Genomic DNA, 24,702 nt, shown 5'->3' with positions numbered 1-24,702 from the left:
ACTCTGGGGAAACCTCCTCTATGGCCCCCATAGAGAGGAGCCCAAAAACCTCCTGTATAAGGAGATGCTCGTGAGAGGGGTCCCTGAAGAGGGACGGGGAGGGGGGGGAAAACGAAGAAAACTGGAGAGCGTATCCCCTCTCCACCGTGCGAAGGACCCAACAGTCCGAAGTTATAAGGGACCAAGCACGGTGGAAACGGGAGAGGCGATCCCGAAAGGAAGGAAATGGATCCTGGGTAATGGCTGGTGTGCCGTCCTCGGGCGCAGCTTCAAAAGTTTTGCCTAGGGCCTGAAGGCGGCCTAGGCGGGCCCTGATTCTGACCCTGTTGAGGGCCGGTCGACCTCCATCTACCACCTCGTCCCTGCCTTCTGGGGAAGTCCTGTCTCGGACGAGGAGGAGGGTAGAATCTTTGTGGCTGGGGCCTAAATGGCCTGCGTTGGGGTCCTGGGACATGCATCCCCAGGGAGCGCATCATGGTTCTCGAGTCCTTGAGGCTCTGTAACCTAGAATCCGTCTTGTCCGAGAACAAGCCTTGGCCGTCAAATGGTAGATCCTGCAGGGTCTGCTGCAGTTCTGGCGGCAACCCCGAAACCTGGAGCCAGGAGACACGTCGCATGACTATCCCCGACACTAGTGTCCTGGCGGCCGAGTCCGCAATGTCGAGGGAGGCCTGTAAGGAGGTTCTAGCCACCTTTTTGCCCTCCTCCACCAGGGCCCCGAACTCCTCCCTCGAGTCCTGGGGGACCAACTCTTTAAATTTCCCCATGGAGTTCCACGAGTTATACTTATATCGACTTAAGAGCGCCTGTTGGTTTGCAGCCCTGAGCTGCAGACCCCCCGCCGAATAAACCTTGCGTCCAAACAAATCAAAGCGCTTAGCGTCCTTTGATTTGGGCGCTGCCGCCTGCTGGCCATGGCGCTCTCTGGCGTTCACTGATGAGACTACCAGTGAACATGGTGGGGGATGTGTGTAGAGGTACCCATGGTCTTTAGAAGGAACAAAGTACTTCCTCTCTACACCCCTGGCAGTGGGAGGGATGGAGGCCGGGGTTTACCATAGGGCCGTAGTGTTAGCCTGAATTGTTCTGATAATGGGTAAGGCCACCCGGGTTGGGGCATCAGATGAAAGGATGCTCCCCACCGGGTCCTGCACCTCCACTAGCTCCTCGGCCTGTAAGTCCATATTTCGTGCCACCGTATGTAACAAGTCTTGGTGGGCACGAAGATCTATAGGAGGTGGGCCTGCGGGTGTTGTACCCGCCACTGCCTCATCTGGGGAAGATGAGGACGACGCCTCAGGGGGTAAAGGACTTGTGTGGGGGTCCGGCTCCACGGGACTCGGAGGTGCAGGATCCCCTGCACCAGGGTCTGGCTCCTGGCTGGGCGTCAGGGCCAAAGCCTCCATACCCCCTGGGGGAGGACGGGAGATGGTGGCCTCAGGAGCCCTGTGCTCAGAGCGAGCCGAGCGAGAGGTCGCTAGTGGAGCCCCTTGAGCCTGGTGATACGCCCAAGGGGTCCAGAAAGACCGATGCGTAGGGTCTTGTCGCAGGTTTTCTGCCCCCTCCTGCCAATGACCCAAGTCGTCTGCAGCTTGACCCTGAGCAGGGTACGCTGAACGGGGGGCCCCTTCAGACGAGTGAGACGCCGATCTCGAGGGCCAGGGCGGTGCCGAGCGTGGGTGTAGAGAATCGTCCTGGTACGGTGCTGAGCGGTGCCGATCCAACGGCGAGCGACCTCTGCGTGGTGCCGGTGAACTGTACCGGGATTGAGAACTGTGCTGATGTCCATGTCGGTACCGGGACCCGGATCTGGATGACTAAGACAGTCTGTAACCTCGGTGCCGGGAGCGGCCTCGCGAATGTGAGCGGCGCTCATACCAGTGCCGGGAGCTGCGCCTTGACTCCGACCGGTACCGATGCTCGGGTCGGTGCCGAGAAGAAGACTGGTGCCGGGAGGTAGATCTGTGCCACGAGTACGACCGGCGCCGAGATGGAGATCAGTGCAGGGACTGCGAGCGGCGTTGAGACCTGCTCCGAGACCGGGAGCGGTGCCGCAAGTCCACGCCTGGAGACGGCGGGCGTATCAGGGTAGGCTTGCCCCTGGACTACACTGTACGAAGGGCATGCGGTGCCACAGGTTGAGAAGGCGCCAGCTCCGTGAGGGCAATGAGGTCTCTCGCCGTGGCAAACGTCTCCCATGTGGAAGGGAGACAGGGCTCCACCACTTGACGAGGCGGTGAGCCAGTCCGCGCTGGACTCAACGGCTCCACACCCGGTGCCGGAGTCAACTGTGCTGATGATACTTGCACCCTCTGGCGTTCGGAAGCCGGGCGCGGCTCTACCACCGGTGCGGGGGGAGCCGGTGCCTGTTGGACGGCAGCGTCCTGAGTCTTACGGGGCCTTTTATGTCCCGGAGACAGGGATCAGCGCCGAGGGGCTTGCGGTGCCGAGGCGCCTTTTCCACATCTGCCCGCAGTGCAGTACCGGAAGGTGCCACTGGGGCGCTACGCACCAAGGCGCTCGGTGCCAGAACCTGGTGTGCCGAAGGAGGATCCAGGCTAAGTGGATCCATGAGGAGCTGCTTAAGCCTGAAGTCCCGCTCCTTTTTCGTCCTTGGCCTGAAAGCCTTGCAAATCTTGCACTTGTCCGTTTGGTGAGACACCCCTAAGCACTTCAGACAAGATTCATGGGGATCTCCCGTTGGCATAGGCCTAGCACATGTCGCACACGGCTTAAAGCCGGGAGCCTTGGTCATGAGCCCGGCTGTGCGCCAGGGGAGGGGAAGGGGGGAATAAGAGCCCCCTTAACCTCCGCTAACTATGAAAACTATTTATAACTATTAACAACTACTAATCTAAAGAACACAATTAACTATCTACAAGAAACAACGGGTAAAGCTGGGAGAGTGGAGAACAGCTATGCCGCGCTCCACAGTTCCAACGACCATCACGGGCAGTAAGAAGGAACTGAGGGGGCGCTGGGTCTGCTGGGGTATATAACCAGCGCCATGAAGACACCACTCCAGGGGGCTCCACAGCCGACCCGAGTGTTGCTAAGGTATAAAAATTTCTCCGACGATCGTGCACGCAGCACGCACACACCTAATTGGAATAGATATGAGCAAGCACTCGAAGAGCCACTGGATCCCTCTTATTCATGTTTGACTCTCTCAAAGAATTCTAATAGATTGGTGAGGCATGATTTCCCTTTACGAAAGCCATGCTGACTCTTCCTCAGCATGTCCTCTTCCTCCTCGAGGGTTTATCACATCATTCAAGTGTCCTCACATCATTCAAGCGTCGGATATTTCTGTTCTTTACTGTCGTTTCAACCAATTTGCATGGTACTGACGTGAGACTTACTGGCCTGCAATTGCCAGGATTGCCTCTGTAGCCTTTTCAAAAAAACAGGCATTACATTAGCTACCCTCCATTAAACTGGTATAAAGGTTGATTTAAGTGACAGGTTACATACCAGTTAGTAGTTCTGCAATTTCATATGAATTCCTTCACCTCTTGGGTGAATACCATCTGTCCTGGTAACTTATTATTGCTTAATTTAACAATTTGTTCCAAAACCTTCTCTAATGACACCTCAATCTGGGACTGTTCCTCAGATCTGTCACCTAAAAAGAATGGTTCAGGTGTAGGAATCTCCTTCACATCCATTACTGCTTTAGGTCCTGGTTCAACATGGCATTTAGGCACATATTCAGTTTTAGCACAAGTAGTCCTATTGACTTTCGTGGGACTAGGTACCAAGGTAAATGGATTTAAATCACCAATTTCAATCAATTTAAATCAGCAAGGAGGAAACCTTGATTTTAAACGATCTATTTTAGTAGTTTATAGTTATTTTCTCAAAGAGATGTTGATTCTAATTCATTGTTGGTAACCATTAAAACATGCTGATTTGCAACTACCGTATATATTCGTTAATAAGCTGAATATTTTTGGTAAAAAAGTGACATATCAAAGAGTGGGGGGTCAGCTTATAAACGGATCTACACTAAAATTTGTCTAGTATCAGAGGGGTAGCCGTGTTAGTCTGAATCTGTAAAACGCAACAGAGGGTCCTGTGGCACCTTTAAGACTAACAGAAGTATTGGAGCATAAGCATTCACCCACAAAAGCTTATGCTCCAATACTTCTGTTAGTCTTAAAGGTGCCACAGGACCCTCTGTTGCTTTTTACTAAAATTTGATGATTTTAAACTCTATGGCAGGGATCAGCAACCTTTGGCACGCGGCTCACAGGGTAAGCACCTTGGCAGGCTGGGCCGGTTTGTTTACCTGCCACGTCCGCAGGTTTGGGCGACTGTGGCTCCCATTGGCTGCGGTTCGCCACTCCAGGCCAATGGAGGCTGTGGGAAGCGGTGCGGGCCGAGGGATGTGCTGGCTGGGAACAGCGAACTGCAGCCACAGGGAGCTGAGGGGCTCCATGCCTGCAAATGCTCCAGGTAAACAAAACGCCCCGACCCGCCCTGCCCGCAGCTTACCCTGACAGGCGGGGAGCCAAAGTTTTCCAACCCCTGAAATATAGGGTCAGCTAATGAAAGGGTCATACAGTTTTCGCTATTTTCACTTATCCGCCGGGGTGGGGTGGGGTGGGGGGGGCTGTCGGCTTATAAACGAACGGGCTAATGAACGAGTATATACAACAATTGCTTACGGTTCAAGGATTGCTTCAGCTAGTTTTTTAAGTAACCTAGGATGAATTTCATCAGGTTCCACTGTCTTGAATACATATAATTTACCTAAATAATCTTTAACCTGTTCTTTCCCCCATGTTGTTAATATTAATTGTTGAGTATGTGGTCACCTTTAACCTTTTCAATGAAGACTGAAGCAAAATAGGCATTAAGCATCTCAGCCTTCTTGATGTCATCAATTAGCTCCCCCCCCCCAGCATAGTAGAAGACCTACATTTTCTTTTGTCCTTTCTTTGGGTTCCTAATGTTTTTAAAGAACCTCTTCTTACTGTCTTTTATATCCCGTTCTGGTGTAACTCATTTGATGCCTCAGCCTTTCTGATTTGTCCCTATATGCTTGTGCTACTCTTGACTTCCTCAGTTATGTGTCCATGTTTCCACTTTTTGTAGGATTCCTTTTTTAATTTTGGGTCATTACAAAGCTCCTGAGAGAACCATAATGGCCTCACACTATTCTTATCTTTTCTTTGCATCAGGATAGTTTGCAGTTATGCCTTTAATACTGTTTACTTGAGAAACTGCCATCTCCCTGAACTCCTTTTTCCCCTTTGACTCTTCCCATGGGACCTTACCTACCAGTTCTCTGATTTTGCTGAAGTCCACTTTTTTGAAGTCCATTGTTCTTATTCTGCTGCTCTCACTACTTTCTTTCCTTAGAAATCATAACATTATCATTGCATGATCTCTTTCACCCAAGTTACCTTCCACCTTCAGAATTCACAACCAATTCCTCCCTCTTGGTCAGAATCAAGTGTAAAATGGCGGTCCCCTGGTTACCTCCTCCACTTTCTGAAACAAAAAGTTATCCCCAATACATACCAAGGACTTACTGGAAATTTTGTCTTTTGCCCTATGACTTTTCTAACTGATATCTAGGTAGGTAAAGTCCCCCATTACTACCACATCTTCTGTTTTGGTTATTTCTGCTATTTGTTCTAGAAATGCCTCATCCCCCTCCTTTTCCTGATTTAGTGGTCTATAGAAGACCCAGACCATAGGGTCACCCCCCTCTTTTATCCCTTTTATCATTACCCAGAGATTTTCAACTGGTCTACCTCTCACTTTCTTCTGGACCTCAGAACAACTTTATATACTTTTGACGCATGATACACAGGTAACTCTTCTGATCCTAGAGAAGAGATAGGATCTGCATCAAGGAGAGCAGAGTTACAAGGGGGTGAAACCTTTTTTAAAAAGTCAGAGAGCTCTAAGGCAGAGAGCAAGTATGGAAAATTTCTGCTTAAAGACTGGTAAGGATATAAGCAATGGAAAACAGGGGCTTATAATGGAAAACAAAGTTAGACATGCCCACAGTGAATATATGAGCTCTATTATATGTGAAGCCCTCTTCAAAGTAGTTTTTGGAATGTTTATGCAGCTCCCACAAGCCAAGTATGATCATAATGAGTCAATAGGCAGACAGGAGACCTCCAATACCTAACTGATGTAAGAAGTGGTGTCGGTGTTATAGAAAAATCACGTCTAGAGACGTGTGAAATATTCACAAGGAAAACAAAGTTTAGAAGTGCTGTATATACTCGATCATAAGCCGATTCGTTTATAAGCCGATCCCCCCAAGATGGATAAGTAAAAATGGAAAATTTTTATGACCCGTTCATAAGCCGACCCTATAATTCAGGGGTCGGCAAACTTTGGCTCCCAGGACGTGAGGATAAGCCGCTGGTGGGCTGAGATGGTTTGTTTACCTCGAGCGTCCACAGGCACGGAGGTAAACCTAAGTAAACAAAGTGTCCCGGCGCGCCAGCTGCTTACCCTGATGGGCCGGGACAGCAACTAGTGGGGAAATTTGGGGGGGGGGGGGGAGAAGCTGGAGGCCAGGGGAGTAACCCTTGTGACCACCCCCATGACCCCACTCCTAGCCTGGGACCCCCACTCTCCCCCCATCCCATCCCTTCCCACCTTATCTGGGGAGGATGTCTCTGGCCTGGCTGGAACTGCTCCGGCAGGCTGGGCAGCATGGCCGCAGCCTACTCTGGCGGACCAGGTGGCACGGCTGCAGCCTGCTCTGGGGGGCGGGGCCGAGCAGCACACCTGCAGCCTGCCAGCCCCGGAGCTGCAGCTGCTTCGGAGGCTGGGGGGAGAGCAGCATGGCCAGAAGCGGAGAGACTCTGGCCCCGCCTCTTCCCTTCTGGCTCTGCTGCCTCTCCTTGCTCCCTCTGTTGGGGGGAGGGGCTGTGTCCCACCTCTCCCTCTCTACCCGTTCATAAGCCGACCCCCTTCTCTGGTGCTTCCCTTTTTTACTAAAAAAATTCAGCTTATGAATGAGTATATATGTTAGGTTTTCTACAACACTCATTATCTAGTCAGAGTAATAGATATTACTCTTTAAAAGCAAAAATTAAACTCAATCTATGAAGGCAAATGTATCCCATCCATTGTTGCATTAGAACTACTCTCAGTATTTTTAGAAGTCAAGTACATCTCTACCCCGATATAACGCTGTCCTCGGGAGCCAAAAAAATCTTACTGCATTATAAGTGAAACCACGTTATATCGAACTTGCTTTGATCCGCCAGAGCGCGCAGGCCCCCCAGCAGAAGGCAACAGCTAGTTTTCTTATGCCACCCAGGGCATTTATTATTAAAATACATTTCTTTATTTCTGTTGTAAATAAGCAGAGTACAAGTATTGACAATGCATACCTATAGACAAAAATAATTTTAAAAATATATGCAGTCAGGTTTTTTTGTGAAAGCTGCAGCAAGCCTTTGAGTTTTAGATAAGCGAATGTACCATAATTACATTTTGAGAATGCTTAAAATGCGAGAGAATTTTAATACAACAAAAGCGATCTAATTACTTACGATTCAGTATGAATTTAAAATGCCCATTTTTCTTTACAAGCACCTTGTAATTACCTATTTAAGATGATACTGTTGACATTACAAAACAACCTGAAGTAAAAAAAATAACTGACACGAAATGAAGAATTGAGATTTAAGTCATTAAGCACCAAGAGAAATCAACACCATCAAAACAGTCACATCTTGAAACAAGTTGAGACCCTTAAGCTAGAAAAATGTATTACTAAAAATATTCGGGTACAAAATGGCCCAGATGAAAAGAGAAATACAGTGGGGTCTAAGCAAAAGACTAGAAGCCAAGACCTTGAGCACGTTTCTTTGCCTCTCTATGCCTCAACTACCTTAGTGTAAAATGGTGATAATGCCATGTCTTGACAAATATCCTCCCTTCACTTACCAATCGCAAGAGAGAATTTTACTCCTGGGGGAATTCTGTGCCACTGCGCAAGTGCAGAATTTATGTCCCTTGCAGATTTATTTGATTCCCTGCAGAAAAATGACTTTCTGATCGGGAAGCAAAGGGAAGCCACAAGAGCGGCCATGCGACCCAACCCAACAGTAGGTTTCGGGTGCCCAGGGCAGCCGGCATAGAGGTAATTCACTGTTGGACAGGAAGCAGGACTGGAGTAGACCCAGCTGGTGGCTCCTACCCTGCGCCAGGCTCAGCTGCTAGTGTGGACAGGGCTGGGGAGGACAGGACTTCCTCTTCCCCTGCACGGCATCCGGAGCCAGGTCAGACCCACCCCAGATTTCTCCCCAGGCTGCAGGAAGCTCTACAACCCCCCTCCCTCCCCGTCCTCTCACACACACCTACCGCCACTTCCTGCGCCCACCGCGCCTCAGCTACAGGGGCAGGGATCCCTGTACAAGGAGCTACTCCCCTATTCCACCCAACCCCTGTGCATCCAGACCCCCTCACACCCAGACCCTCTTCTTGCCAAGCCTCACCAACAACTCTGCACTCAGAACCCCCCCAATGAGCCCCACTCCCCCTGCACCACCCCGACAAGCCACCTGTACCTAGATCGCCACCCCACTGAGCCCCAACCAGTTGCAGCTGGATTCCCACCACTCTGAGCCAAAACCAATCAGTTCAACTTACTACACTACTAATAGTACTTCCTTTGTTTAATAAATCTGTTAATTTTAAATGCAAAACATGCTTGGATAAAAACTTTTTTTTGGTATGCATTCAGCACATACAGTAGTTTTATATAACTAATAAAAACAATTTTAAAATGCTATTTGTGCATGTTAATTGAATTATTTCCATCCAAATGCATCAGACATCGACATGTACAAAATTAAACAAACATGCATTCACCATTTTCTAACAAACTGTATAAATTAATCTGAATAAAAGTACATACATTAAGCTATATAATGGCTTATATAAGTGCATACAGAATTAGTGTGTCTTCCCGGTTTGCAAAATGTACCAAATTTAGTGTAAAGTCTACATGTATTTGCAAATCAACATGTTTTAATGTTTCCAAACAATGAGAATTCACTTTTCTTTAGGAAAAATTACTAAAAAGGTATAAGTGCGATACAGGATTAAAACTGTATGCAGTGTTTTTGTAGCCGTGTTGGTCCCAGGATATTAGAGAGACACGGTGGGTGAGGTAATATCTTTCATTTGACCAACTTCTGTTGGTGAGAGAGACCGACTGTTTCACCTTGCATTTTGCTGTGACACTGGGAGTACTTTTTCCAGACCAGAAGAGCAGCTCTGTTTGGGTCAAAAGCTTGTCTCTCTCATCAACAGAGGTTGATCCAATAAAAGATATTACTTCATCCACCTTGTCTCTCTAAGACTAAATCCAATTATTTAAAACAAGGTTTCCCGCTTGTTGAATTAAAGCAAACCACCCTGAAGTGCAAGCTGGTCTTTAGCTCTTCAACACAGCCCAGCAACGGCTACTGAGAAGGGGCAGCATTGGTCTGGTCAAAAGGGGGGGATAGAGGAGACACTCCTATGCTAGACTGCCTCATCGATTTTTTAACACATAGTCTCTACTCACAAGAGTGGAGACAGTGCAGTAGATGATTCCGAAGCCTGGCAGCTCGCAGGGACAGGAATATCTGAGTGAGAGACTGAGAAAGGGGGATGTCTGCATGACTTAGGGCTTATCTACATAGAAAAGTTGCAGTGGTTTAACTAAGGATACGATTTTAAACCTATTTATTTAAACTGTCCGGACACTTATTTTACTTTAAAAAAAGAATTATTTTAGTTTAGCTTAAATTGATTAGGAATCAGTTTAAACAAAACCATCACTCAAACTGAAACAGAAGGTGCAGACGGTCTGCAAAGGTGTATACACTGGTTTAAAATTACATCTTTAGTTAAACCACTACAAATTTTCTCATACAGACAATGCCTAGGTGAGGGTAAGTGAAGGGGAGGAGAGAGGTTAAAGGGGAAAAGGAAGAAAAGTCTGGGAAGAGGAAAGAAATAAAGATGTTGATGAGTTATCCTGAGTTATTTAGCTATTTACTAGCCAAGACATACAAAAAGATGCTTCTTCCCCCACCCAAAGGGTCCTGGGGCAACAATCTTTAGGAAGTCCGCAACACAACCCTCCCAACATGCACAGGTGGAGGACTGCATGCTTGGCTTCTCAGCAGACTGCTTCCCCTACCTCCCACTAAACCCTCTCATGTTTCTCTGGCTCCCTCTCTGTTTCTGAATAACAGGCTGAGATTTCTGGCAAGCAGGTGTCTTGTAAGATTTTCAAGCCCTGATAGTGTTAGGATTAGTTGCTTGTAAAGCCCTCTGAAGATGAAAAGCACTAGAAGAACTATTATTAATTTTAAATTTGTTTTAGTCCAACCTCATGGAAAAGAAATTTCCACGAAGAATGAGAAGAGAAAATGGTTAAAAAAGTAATCAAGCTTTTTGATCAGATTCACACTTAATGCTCTACAAGCCATCTTCATAGTGAATTTCTAATTTGGTGCTACCTTACAAAATTGAAATTCGAGTACCACTGAAAGATATACTACACCAACTGGTTTTTAAGCTGCTTGCTTTGGCCTTTTAGAAAGTGGACTATAGGCCATATTCCTGTACATGGGAATCTCCCCTCCATTGCACCCACATAACAGGATGAGAAACAGTTTCATTTCCAAGTTTCCTGACTGTTCAATATCCCCCACCAATTCTCTCACCAGGAGGCCACCTGGGCTCAGGCTCCTCCCTCCCCCCCTTCCCCTCCCAGGGTGGCAGTAGCAGCGCATAAGTAAGGGTGGCAATGGGGCGCTAAGTCTGCCATGAAAAGAGATATTGATGAATATCTATCACCCAGCTAGGAGCTGCTGCTTTCCGCTCTGCTTTCAGAGCTTGGTGATGTTATATGTACTTGGGGGGAGGGGCGCGATCAAATAAGTTTGAGAACCTTGTTCTAGGGCATATGTGATTACCGCCTTTGAAGGAGCAAGGAGACATGTTGAACAACTTGTGTACAGTCTATCTGGCTAGTGATGTAAGGGCAATACCTGTAGGCAAAGGAAATTATTGTAGAGGCGCACACAGGATTACACAACCTGCAATTCCTATGCTTCATTGGGGAATGAAAAGGAGGATAACAGGAAAATGGAATTCACTGAAAATCTAGGGGGTATCCTCTCTTTCCACTCCCACACCATCTCCACTCTGAGCTGGAAGCCAAAGTCTCTTCCCATCCCATTCCCTTTGTAGCCATCTTTCGGGAGGCAGTTCGGTCTAAGGGATAAAAGTAAAGGAACTGGGATTCCTAAATTTTATTCTCAGCTCTTCCACAGATTGACTGCCCTTCCTTGGCCAAGTCACTTAACTTGGAGCTCCATCTCCCTGTTTCTGAAATTAGTAACATTTTGGCTCCATTACCCTTAATCTCCATCCCCTCAGTTTCATTTCCTGTTTTTTGTGAGCAGGGCATTGGCACACAGCACATTGCATGGTTGTATTTCTCATAGTGGATCTGCACAGATTTCCATGCTACTCTACAAAACACAGACATGATATACTGTACTATGAAATATTTTGTTTAGAAATGTAAGCATCAATCAATATAGCACAGGAACAAATCTACACAGACACACCCCTAGAGCCTGAACCAGGGGTATTCTATCTGCTACCCAAGATCCATAAACCTGGAAATCCTGGACACCCCATCATCTCAGCAACATGTTAGCAACAAGAAGAAAATCAAGGAAAGTGTGGGCCCCTTACTGAATGAGGGAGGCAACCTAGTGACCGAGGATGTGGAAAAAGCTAATGTACTCAATGCTTTTTTTGCCTCTGTCTTCACGCACAAGGTCAGCACCCAGATTGCTGCACTGGGCAGTACAGCATGGGGAGAAGGTGACCAACCCTCTTTGGAGAAAGAAGTGGTTCGGGACTATTTAGAAAAACTGGACGTGCGCAAGTCCATGGGGCCGGATGCGCTGCATCCAAGGCTGCTAAAGGAGTTGGTGGGTGAGATTGCAGAGCCATTAGCCATTATTTTTGAAAACTCATGGCGATCAGGGGAGGTCCCAGATGACTGGAAAAAGGCTAATGTAGTGCCCATCTTTAAAAAAGGGAAGGAGGAGGATCCGGGGAACTACAGGCCAGTCAGCCTCACCTCAGTCCCTGGAAAAATCATGGAGCAGGTCCTCAAGGAATCAATTATGAAACATTTAGAGGAGAGGAAAGTGATCAGGAACAGTCAGCATGGATTCACGAAGGGGAAGTCGTGCCTGACTAATCTAATTGCCTTTTATGATGAGATAACTGGCTCTGTGGATGAGGGGAAAGCAGTGGATGTGTTATTCCTTGACTTTAGCAAAGCTTTTGATACGGTCTCCCACAGTATTCTTGCCGCCAAGTTAAAGAAGTATGGGCTGGATGAATGGACTGTAAGGTGGATAGAAAGCTGGCTAGATCGTCGGGCTCAACGGGTAGTGATCAATGGCTCCATGTCTAGTTGGCAGCCGGTTTCAAGCGGAGTGCCCCAAGGGTCGGTCCTGGGGCCGGTTTTGTTTAATATCTTTATTAATGATCTGGAGGATGGTGTGGACTGCACTCTCAGCAAGTTTGCAGATGACACTAAACTAGGAGGCGTGGTAGATACACTAGAGGGTAGGGATCGGATACAGAGGGACCTAGACAAATTAGAGGATTGGGCCAAAAAAAACCTGATGAGGTTCAACAAGGACAAATGCAGAGTCCTGCACTTAGGACGGAAGAATCCCATGCACTGCTACAGACTAGGGACCGAATGGCTAGGTAGCAGTTCTGCAGAAAAGGACCTGGGGGTCACAGTGGACGAGAAGCTGGATATGAGTCAACAGTGTGCTCTTGTTGCCAAGAAGGCTAACGGCATTTTGGGCTGTATAAGTAGGGGCATTGCCAGCAGATCGAGGAATGTGATCGTTCCCCTTTATTCGACATTGGTGAGGCCTCATCTGGAATACTGTGTCCAGTTTTGGGCCCCACACTACAAGAAGGATGTGGAAAAATTGGAAAGAGTCCAGCGGAGGGCAACAAAAATGATTAGGGGTCTGGAGCACATGACTTATGAGGAGAGGCTGAGGGAACTGGGATTGTTTAGTCTCCAGAAGAGAAGAATGAGGGGGGATTTGATAGCAGACTTCAACTACCTGAAGGGGGGTTCCAAAGAGGATGGAGCTCGGCTGTTCTCAGTGGTGGCAGGTGACAGAACAAGGAGCAATGGTCTCAAGTTGCAGTGGGGGAGGTCCAGGTTGTATATCAGGATAAACTATTTCACTAGGAGGGTTGTGAAACACTGGAATGCGTTACCTAGGGAAGTGGTGGAGTCTCCTTCCTTGGAGTTTTTTAAGGCCCGGCTTGACAAAGCCCTGTCTGGGATGATTTAGCTGGGAATTGGTCCTGCTTTGAGCAGGGGGTTGGACTAGATGACCTCTTGAGGTCCCTTCCAACTCTGATATTCTATGATTCTATGATTCAGGCATTGGCACTCTTACAGCAGAATTATCTGGCTATTTGGAGTCTCTCCTCAGACCCTATGCGACCAGCACTCTTACCAGCTATCTTCAGGACACCACCGACTTACTGAGGAAACTACAATGCATTGGTGATCTTCCTGAAAACACCATCCTGGCCACCATGGATGTAGAAGCTCTTTACACCAGTATTCCACACGAGGATGGACTACAAGCTGTCAGGAACAGTATCCCTGACGAGGCCATGACACCTGGTGGCTGAGCTTTGTGACTTTGTCCTCACCCACAACCATTTCAGATTTGGGGACAACTTATACCTTCAAGTCAGCGGCACTGCTATGAGTACCCGCATGGCCTCACAATATGCCAACATTTTTATGGTGGACTTAGAACAACGCTTCCCCAGCTCTCATACCCTAGCGTCCCTCCTCTACTTGCGCTACATTGATGACATCATCATATGGACCCACAGGAAGGGGGCCCTTGAAGAATTCCACCTGGATTTCAACAATTTCCACCCCATCATCAACCTCAGTCTGGACCAGTCCACACAAGGGATCCACTTCCTGGACACTACAGTGCAAATAAGTGATGGTCACAAACATATACCGGAAACCTACTGACGACTATCATAGAATATCAGGCTTGGAAGGGACCTCAGGAGGTCATCTAGTCCAACCCCCTGCTCAAAGAAGGACCAATTCCCAGATTTTTGCCCCAGATCCCTAAATGGCCCCCCCTCAAGGATTGAATTCACAACCCTGGGTTTAGCAGGCCAATGCTCAAACCACTGAGCTATCCCTCCCCCCCCATACTTACCTACGTGCCTTCAGCTTCCATCCAGGACACCTCACACCATCCACTGTCTACAGCCAAGCCCCAAGATACAACCGCATTTGCTCCAATTCTTCAGTCAGAGACAAACACCTACAAGATCTTTATCAAGCATTCTTAAAACTACAATACCCACCTGGGGAAGTGAGGAAACAGGGGAGTCACATCTTATGCGGGGGTTAGGTTCTGAAGTCAGCGAGTTAGGCGAAAATCACATATAGTCAAACGCTCATTGAGTGGAATGGTGGGCAGAATCGCCCGCACTACAGGTACAGTATTTAAATGGCTATTTCTCTCTTTTTGCCGAGCGCGTATAGTTAAAATCACGTAAGTTAAATGCGCCTATGATGCGACTCCACTGTATTGACAGAGCGAAACAGGTACCCAAAGTCACCTATTACACGACAGGTCCAACAAGGAAACTAACAGAACACCACTGGCCATTATGTACAGCCCCCAGGTAAATCCTCTCCAGCACATCATCAACCATATACAACCTATCCTGGAAAACGATCCCACACTCTCACGGATCTTGGGAGGCAAGCCAGTCCTCGCTTACAGTCCCCCAACCTGAAGCAAATACTCACCAGCACTACACACCACATCACAGAAACACTAACCCAGGAACCAATCCCTGAAACAAACCTCATTGCCTACTCTGTCCCCATATCTACTCTAGCGACACCATCAGAGGACCCAACAATCAGCCACACTATCAGGGGCTCATTCACCTGCACATCAACTAATGTGATATATGCCATCATGTGCCAGCAATGCCGCTCTGCCATGTACATTGGCCAAACTGGACAGTCTCTACGTAAAAGAATAAATGGACACAAATCAGACATCAGGATTGGGAACATACAAAAGCCAGTAGGAGAACACTTCATAGAATCATAGAATATCAGGGTTGGAAGGGACCTCGGGAGGTCATCTAGTCCAACCCCCTGCTCAAAGCAGGACCAATCCCCAACTAAATCATCCCAGCCAGGGCTTTGTCAAGCCTGACCTTAAAAACCTCTAAGGAAGGAGATTCCATCACCTCCCTAGGTAACTCATTCCAGTGCTTCACCACCCTCCTAGTGAAGAAGTTTTTCCTAATATCCAACCTAAATCTCCCCCACTGCAACTTGAGACATTACCTTGAGACATTACTCCTTGTTCTGTCATCTGCTACCACTGAGAACAGTCTAGATCAGGGGTAGGCAATCTGCGGCACGCGAGCTGATTTTCAGTGGCACTCACACTGCCCAGGTCCTGGCCACTGGTCCGGGGGATTCTGCATTTTCATTTAATTTTAAATGAAGCTTCTTAAACATTTTAACAACCTTATTTACTTTCCGTACAACAATAGTTTAGTTATACAATATTGTTTACGTTTAACATTAAAATGTATTACTGGCATGCGAAATCTTAAATTAGAGTGAATAAATGAAGACTCAGCACACCACTTCTGAAAGGTTGCCGACCTCTGGTCTACATCCATCCTCTTTGAAACCCCCTTTCAGGTAGTTGAAAGCTGAAATTAAATCCCCCCCCATATTCTTCAAATCCCCCCCATATTCTTCTCTTCTGCAGACTAAATAATCCCAGTTTCCTCAGCCTCTCCTCATAAATCACATGCTCCAGCCCCCTAATCATTTTTGTTGCCCTCCGCTGGACTCTTTCCAATTTTTCCACATTCTTCTTGTAGTGTGGGGCCCAAAACTGGACACAGTACTCCAGATGAGGCCTCACCAATGCCAAATAGAGGGGAATGATCACGTCCCTCGATCTGCTGGCAATGCTCCTACTTATACAGCTCAAAATATCCAATTTCCCTGGACATTCAACAACAGATTTAAAAGTAGCCATCCTTCAACAAAAAAATTTCAAAAACAGACTTCAAAGAGAAACTGCAGAGCTACAATTCCTTTGCAAACTTAACACCATTAATTTGGGCTTGAAAAGGGACTGGGAGAGGCTGGCTCACTACAAAAGAAATTTTCCCTGTCTTGGTATTGACACTTCCTCATCAATTATTGGGAGTGGACCACATCCATCCTGACTGAAATCCCCTTGTCAACACTAGTTCTCCACTTGTAAGGTAACTCCCTTCTCTTCATGTGTCGGTATATCTATGCCTGTATCTGTAATTTTCACTCCATGCATCTGAAGAAGTGGGGGTTTTTACCCACAAAAGCTCATGCCCAAATAAATCTGTTAGTCTTTAAGGTGCCACCGGACTCCTCGTTTTTTTAATCAATACATATCTTGGAATTATTTATGTTACATTACATAGAGAAATCTCTCAGATTCCTCTCTGCTAACACACTCACCTCACAGGCTCCATTCTTAGTTTGAATCCCAGTCTATGCCTGTGCTGTCCGTCCCCCAGCCCAACCTATTTCCTTCTCTCTCTGGAATTTCTGCCCCATTTCCAATAAAGCCATTAAAATGTATAATCTACATTTTCCATTCCTTCAATCCCCTTGACAGCTTCCCCAGCTACGCTTCTCACTCCCCTGCCCTGTAGGATGCAGAAGCCATTTCAGGCCCTATTTTCCTGCAGCTCTCAATGCCTCCCTCCCTTCTCTCATTCCACAATCATTCCTCCAACCGACGCTTGGCTCTTTCTTCCTGACACCAGCTGCCCCCCTTCTTTTCCTCCCCTCCAGGAAACTTCTGCTTCCATGCTAGTCAGCTCTCAGCCCACTCCTGCAGCCATCACTTCAGTCACTCAACTGCATGTTCATCCAGCATCATAGTCCCTCTGATCTATCCATTTCTGAGTTGGCACCATCCTCCACACACCCGGGTAAGCTATCTTTCCACAACTTCCAGTCTATTAATATCTTCTATTACTCTCCTGCTCTCAGCACAGTCCTTCTTGAACTGACCTCCCTCCAACATTCAGCTATGTTTTCCACCCTCAGTCAACAATTTTGCTCCTCTTTCACTCTGTGCATCTAACAATCCCCAATTCCAACCCTCCTCTTTAATCCCTTTCCTCTGCAGAGCATCTACAAAGAAAGCCCAAAGACCATGCAGATTTCCTCTACATTTGTTCCTTTGTCAATTGTAAAATGCTAAGCAGCTCTCTTGACTTATAGCTACCCTTCCTTCATTGACTCCAACCCTCTATTGCAGTGGTTCTCAGACTTTTTTACTGGCGACCCCTTTCACATAGCAAGCCTTTGAGTGCAACCACCCCTTATAAATTAAAAACACTTTTTAATGTATTTAACACCATTATACATGCTGGAGGCAAAGTGGGGTTGGGGTGGAGGTTGACAGCTTGCGACCCCCCATGTAATAACCTCACAACCCCCAGTTTGAGAACCCCTGCTCTATTGTCGATCTAATGCCCCACTTCCATGCCAACTCGAAAGTCCCTCCAATTTCTTTCCACGAAAAAAAATGATACAATTTACAGAGAATTTTCCTATACTGCTCCTTTTCACACCCCCATCTTCCTTTGGCCTCCTCTAACTCCAGAATATCCCTCTTGTCCTCTTCCAACCCATTAAGTATTCCCTTGACCTATCCCCTCTTACATACTTCCACTGCCTCTACTTCCTCTCTCAACTCTTTTCAGTATCTTTTGCAATGTGGCTTCTCCCTGCTCCACTTCTTTAAGACTATCACCAAGATCCCAAATAAGCTGCTCACAGCCAAGTCTCAGGGCCTCCTCCATAACCCCCTCTCACTTTTATCATCCCATGCTGTTCAATGCTTATTTTAGATTGTTTGATCTTTGGCGCAAGGGCTTGCCTTTATCAAGCTCAACTATGACACCACAGGAGTAGTAACGACAAGTGGCCAAACTGACAGCTAGTATTAGCTGATAAACTCTATTGATGGCTATGGTGTTGCACCTGCTAACATTAGTAGAGAATTCGGCCCCAAATCTCAAATATTTGTTTAAGATTAAATTGGTTGGAGAACAATCCACACACAAAGGCACCCAGCAAAAATCCAGGCATTTGCTTTCTAAATTGCCAGGCAATGCAGTGCTCAACAAAATAAACTGTAGATTTTTAACTAAGACCCACTTGTACACTACAGAGATGCAGAGATCCTGAAACTAATCTGTTCTTGTTGCTGCACACCTCTGTGAAATACTTTTTAAATGGCCATTGGAACCAGTAGTGAAGATAGGCTTCTAAAGAGAGTATTTAGAACAAATTAAGTTAGCTACCACACTATAGCAATCAGGGAAGGAAGTTTTTCTCTTTTTGATTCTAAGGTCATTATTGAAAATTGCTTATCGAAAATTAAGAAAATGCAGACCGCTGCCTGTTTTTACATATACTCAACTACAAGGTAACTTTTCACAGTATATTTTGCTATTAAAAGGTTGAAAATATTGAATTGCTTCCTCTTCAACTGAGTTTACTCCACCCCAATCTTATAGCTGGAATGACCCTAATCAGAGTTCAGAAAAAAAAATGTAGAAACATGCTTTTATCAGATGCAGTTATCTTGAACGCTAAAGATGAGTGCAACTGAGAAACGATAAACAAGACTAAATGTCTTAACATGAAACAGATATTCTAAAGGAGGGATGTGATTAGAACAAACTACTAGGAATCAGGATTCCTGGGCAAAATTCCCCACTCTGCCACCAATTCAGTGTGACCTTGGTCAAGACACTTCACCTCATTTTCCCCCATGAATATAATTTTCTTTTATAGCCATCCACTTTCATAATCTCAGTTTTCTGTAACCTCCAACTGAGAGGCCGAATTATTCCATGCTAGGTCTCTTTCCAAAGTCGACTGATTCCCTTGGAGGTGGGTAAGTTTAAAGGCATAAGAGAAAATTCCTCCATCAATTTGCAATTTTTGGGAGAGGCTAGGAAAAGTAGTTCTACCACACTAACAATAACGCTAACCTCCCTTTATTTTTTAAGCAGGGCTGCAGCAAAAGTTGCTGGAGCTAGAAACTTGGCATGGATGTAGTCCTCACGAAGGACTAGTGTCTTTTCTTAGTTTTATAGGAAAATAAAATTGACTGAATAATAACCCCCTCCCTAACCCACATCAACACTGAGCATGATCTGCTGACTTTAGCAGATGGTTAATGGAGATCTGCCTCCTTTTTGACATTACTACACATTTTCCCAGCATGACCAGAACTAGGGAATGAAGCAATAACAGAACTTGCTGAGACAATTTTCATGAAGGAAGCTGTCTCACTGACATCAAAAATCCTTCCTTAGGAAAGCAAGAAAACTGCAAGCACAGAAAAAATTGTGGAACCCATGATTTTAGGGTCTGAACAATTTTTTGGCTGAATTCTGCAATATTTTTCCATCATCTACATGGCTTTCAAAAGATAAATAAAAATCTGCCTCCAACCAAACGTTGAAATTCACCCTACCCATCACCCCCAGAAAGGAACTTGAAAGTCTTAATTGGATTGCTTAAATATTAAGTATTTTTAATTTTTAAATTAAAAAAACAAGAAAATTATGAAAAAAAACCTAGGTTAATGAAGCATTTAAAGCACATGGTTAAAATTTACAAAAAAAGTCAGAAAATGCAAGAGCTGACGATCCAACAGCAAAGTCAACTTAGGTTTGCACATTTTATTTTCCATTCTTTTTGTTTCTAAACACATACATAAAACATGTTAAGCTAGTAAAACATACAATTACATACACAGGATACATAGCATGACTGAATTACTGTTGTATTTCCTGGTTGTTTTTACATGTATAATCTTAATAATGCATTAACTAGATTGTGTGGGTTTTGATCTGTTGTTTATAGAGGCTTCAGGCTTCTTGGATGAAAGGCAGTATTATATAAGCGCAAAACGCCATTTCAAGAACCTTAAATCAACATAAAGATGACCTCATACGTAAAAATTAATCAATATATGCTCTCTAATTGACATTCACATTGAATAATAATTATACGTTTTATTATAAACTAGAATTTTTCATTATGCTTCCGCTAGGAAATACCAATTGTCATTTCCTGCAAAACAATGCCAATTTCTTTTTAAAATACATATTCATTTACTTTCAAACTGTATTAAAAATTCAGTTTAACATATGGCAGCAAATGTTAATTTTATGGAATGAATGAATCAATTAATTTTTATACAAGAATAAAGAATGCTCTTCCCCATAGGTTAGGGACCTTAGCACATGCTGAAGACAGCTGGAGAAACAGCGAAGGTTTCTTTTTGCTTTCCCCAAATAGAAGTGTAAATACCATTCTGTAAGAAAGCAGGAAACAAGTTGAGAAGCAGATGAGAACGTTAGGTAACCCAGTCAGGAAACTGAACAGCCTCTCCTTAGAAATCCTGATCTGTTGTAGCATTCATCATGAATAACAGAATCAAAATGATCAAAGAAGAAAGCCAGTTTAAACACATTCTAATCTGTTGTTTTTGAAGGAGAAACTAAAATGAGTGAATTTCTGAATAACTTCACTGTCAATGTTCAGGTCTTCTCTTCACAAAGATGTTTACCAACCCTTAAACTGTTTCAGTATGTGTTTGCTATATTAGTTTAAAGAACTCTATCTTAATTCCTCAATAATTTTAATTTCCTAATATTTAAATTGTACCCATTCCTAGTTTAACTTCCTTCCATCTGCAAAGTTAAATTTCTGAAGTCTTGTTTAAACCCCTTTATAATTTGAATTCTTTCATTAGGTCACCTTGCCATCCTCTAGGATGAGAAGCAGCTTACCCCTCTTTAGCCTTTAAGTATACTGTTAAAAATTATAATAATCCCAGGTTACACGTTCTTCACAAAAAACTCTCCACCGCACCCAATGAAAGACCATATTTTACATTAGGGCACAAAGCACAGTAATTTTATTTTGAGTTGAATTCTCTGTTAATAAATCCCAGTATCATTTTTACAGAAGGCTCATAACTGCAAGGATTTCCAACCATTGTTTTCATGCTCAATATACTGCATAAATGTTCCTGTGTATACTCTTTTGCTCTAGCACGGTCAGACTTATTTAACAGTTATCTATGCTAAACTGCATTTTCCATTTACTGCCCGTTACCTAAAGATCCCAAATCCCTCTTAATCTGGTTGCCTGAACACAGCTATTTTCATACTCCTCTAAAAAAAGAGCCTGCAGTCTGATGAAAAAAATTCAGTGCCAGTGTTCATCCCCTGACCCAAATTCCTGTTGCCAGGATAGGCAGCAGTAATGCAGTACTTTCTTTGAGATTCAGAGGGTTCATTTTATGCAGGGAACAGGCAAACTCTATTTAGTCTTATTATTCAATATTTTCCACAGTGACATTGCTCAACAGTAAGATATTTGAAAGAGCAAGTGCGGACAGATTTTTAAGGCTCATTTCAGAAAGATAGCTAGCTAATATACAGTGTTTTGCACATGAATGCTTAACATTTCCAAGAAAAAAAAAACAACTAAATTATTTACCCCTATTCCAGAAACTTCAATCAACAGACAAGCATACCCAGTGATAGCTTCCATCTGGAAATGTCTGTCCTCAGATGATGTCACGTATAGAATTCATTAGAATGTTATTAATAAAGCATCTCACTACCATGGCACTCAAGCAGCAAACATTTAAACCAATATAAAAAAAATCAAGTACTAAAAAGCCAGACAAAGGATCAAGTAAATAATTAAAAAACCAGATTAGGGAACATATTTCTGAAGCACCACTTCTAACCCCCTCCCTACCCCACATCAACACTGACCCTCTCCAGGGAGAGTCACTGGTTGGAATGTCTCTTAGGACTGAAAACCAGGATTTGGAAAGATGACACGGGAACCTTCAAGCCACTGCAGTGGACAATGATTCCAATCCTCCAATATCATGGCCTGAGAGGGAAGGAGATCGGGGGAGCAGAGGACGGTGATATCTATACATATTAAAGAGTCCAGAATGAGCGGGGGAAAGGGTGTACAGACTAGTGAACTCCATGATGAGTTTCAGGACACAAGGGAGAAGGGTGGACCCCCCCAAAGCCCCCCGGGGTCAGCTTGAAAGAAGAGTGCAGAGGCCAACAAATCCCTCACACTGGATTCTCTGTGGGGAGGAGAAGGGGAAAGAGGACAGTGCATGCCCCTGCCCCATTAGAGTCTCTGCAGAAAAGGGATAAAAGGAGATGAATTCTCCCCCACGCTGGGCTCCAGAGGAGGAGGAGTTGCAGTGACCAAAGAGCCTCGGGGGGGGGGGGGAGGCAGAAGAGCGCAGAGGTGCTCAGGGGAAGACGCAGAAGCCGCCGCCGCCCCCCCCCCGTTGGGCTCGGAGGAGGGGGGCAGAAGGGCGCAGAGCCCGGGACCCCCCCACACACACGTTGGGCTCGGAGGGGGGGCAGAAGGGCGCAGAGGCCGGGACCCCCCCCACGCTGGGCTCGGAGGGGGGGCAGAAGGGCGCAGAGGCCGGGACCCCCCCACACACACGTTGGGCTCGGAGGAGGGGGGGCAGAAGGGCGCAAAGGCCGGGACCCCCCCACACACACGTTGGGCTCGGAGGGGGGGCAGAAGGGCGCAGAGGCCGGGACCCCCCCCACGCTGGGCTCGGAGGGGGGGCAGAAGGGCGCAGAGGCCGGGGCCCCCCCCACACACGTTGGGCTCGGAGGAGGGGGGGCAGAAGGGCGCAAAGGCCGGGACCCCCCCACACACACGTTGGGCTCGGAGGGGGGGCAGAAGGGCGCAGAGGCCGGGACCCCCCCCACACACACGCTGGGCTCGGAGGGGGGGGCAGAAGGGCGCAGAGCCCGGGGCCCCCCCCACACACGTTGGGCTCGGAGGGGGGGGCAGAAGGGCGCAGAGCCCGGGGCCCCCCCCACACACGTTGGGCTCGGAGGGGGGGGGCAGAAGGGCGCAGAGCCCGGGACCCCCCCCCACGCTGGGCTCGGAGGGGGGGCAGAAGGGCGCAGAGCCCGGGACCCCCCCCCCACGCTGGGCTCGGAGGGGGGGCAGAAGGGCGCAGAGCCCGGGGACCCCCCCCCACGCTGGGCTCGGAGGGGGGGCAGAAGGGCGCAGAGCCCGGGGCCCCCCACACACACGCTAGGCTCGGAGGGGGGGCAGAAGGGCGCAGAGGCCGGGACCCCCCCCCACGCTGGGCTCGGAGGGGGGGGGGGGCAGAAGGGCGCAGAGGCCGGGGCCCCCCCCACACACGTTGGGCTCGGGGGGGGGGGGGGGCAGAAGGGCGCAGAGGCCGGGACCCCCCCCCACGTTGGGCTCGGGGGGGGGGGCAGAAGGGCGCAGAGGCCGGGACCCCCCCACACACACGTTGGGCTCGGGGGGGGGGGGGCAGAAGGGCGCAGAGGCCGGGGCCCCCCCACACACGTTGGGCTCGGGGGGGGGGCAGAAGGGCGCAGAGCCCGGGGCCCCCCCCACACACGTTGGGCTCGGAGGGGGGGGAGAAGGGCGCAGAGCCCGGGACCCCCCCCCCACGCTGGGCTCGGAGGGGGGGCAGAAGGGCGCAGAGGCCGGGACCCCCCCACACACACGTTGGGCTCGGAGGAGGGGGGGCAGAAGGGCGCAGAGCCCGGGACCCCCCCCACACACGTTGGGCTCGGAGGGGGGGCAGAAGGGCGCAGAGCCCGGGGCCCCCCCCACACACGTTGGGCTCGGAGGGGGGGGGCAGAAGGGCGCAGAGCCCGGGACCCCATGCCAGGAACAGGCTGTAACAACCCCCTCGATCGCCACCTTCCGCCCCAAACACGCCCCCGGCCGGGAGGGGCGGAGGGAGGGGGACCGGCGGAGGCCCCGCGGGAGGGGTGCGGGCCGGGGAGGGGCCGCGGGGGGTCTGGGCCGGGCGTTACCTGGAAGTCCCTGTCCTCGTTGAAGCGGGAGAACCGGTCCGCCATTTTCTGCTGCCGTCTCCTCCGCAGCCACCGCCTCGGCCCGGCCCGGCCTCGCTCTCAGCGCCGCCCGCGGGAGCGCGCCTCACCAGCCGCGGGAGCGCGCCTGCGCGGCCCCCGCTCCTCCCTTAGGCCTCCGCGCGCATGCGCGCTGAGCTGAGCGGCTGCCCCCAGGGCTTGCGGGTGGGGGTTTGCCCTCTGCTCCCCTGCCGTGGGAGGGGGCGGGGTAATGAGTGCAGGGCTGGGGGAGAGGGGAGAGGGGAGTGAGCAGAGCCTCAGGCGATGTGGGGCTGAGGGGGAAGGGGTGGGGGAGAGGGGGAGGGAGGGGATTGGGGCAGGAAAATAACAGGTGGACGGGAGAGGAGGATTGATGGGGGAGAAGGTGGAAGTGGATGGGGCCGTTCGGCCTTGTCTGGCTTTTCACAGCTTCACCTTCCCATTGGAGTTGTCGGTGGTGCTACTACAAATTATCTGTATTGCCGTAGTGCTTAGCCCCCCAGTAATGGGGAGGTGAAGCTGTGAAAACCCAGACTCCGTTGCGCTAGGTGCTGTACAAACAGAACAATAAGACAGTCA

The 24,702-nt window shown here is 47.9% G+C and overlaps 1 protein-coding gene across 1 annotated transcript in view; it reads right to left on the bottom strand.

Moving 5' to 3' along the window:
• Positions 1 to 24,195, bottom strand: part of GPATCH8 (G-patch domain containing 8) — an 89,240-nt gene extending 65,045 nt beyond the window's left edge. The window contains exon 1 of the mRNA XM_054014159.1: positions 24,088 to 24,195. Coding sequence (XP_053870134.1) covers positions 24,088 to 24,132 — 45 coding nt within the window. The 5' untranslated portion in view covers positions 24,133 to 24,195. The remainder of the gene's footprint in view (positions 1 to 24,087) is intronic.
• Positions 24,196 to 24,702: the final 507 nt, after the last annotated feature.

The sequence above is a fragment of the Malaclemys terrapin genome, chromosome 25 (genome assembly GCF_027887155.1).
Source record: "Malaclemys terrapin pileata isolate rMalTer1 chromosome 25, rMalTer1.hap1, whole genome shotgun sequence".
NCBI classification, from domain to species: domain Eukaryota; kingdom Metazoa; phylum Chordata; order Testudines; family Emydidae; genus Malaclemys; species Malaclemys terrapin.
This window is presented reverse-complemented; position numbering and strand designations above follow the sequence as displayed.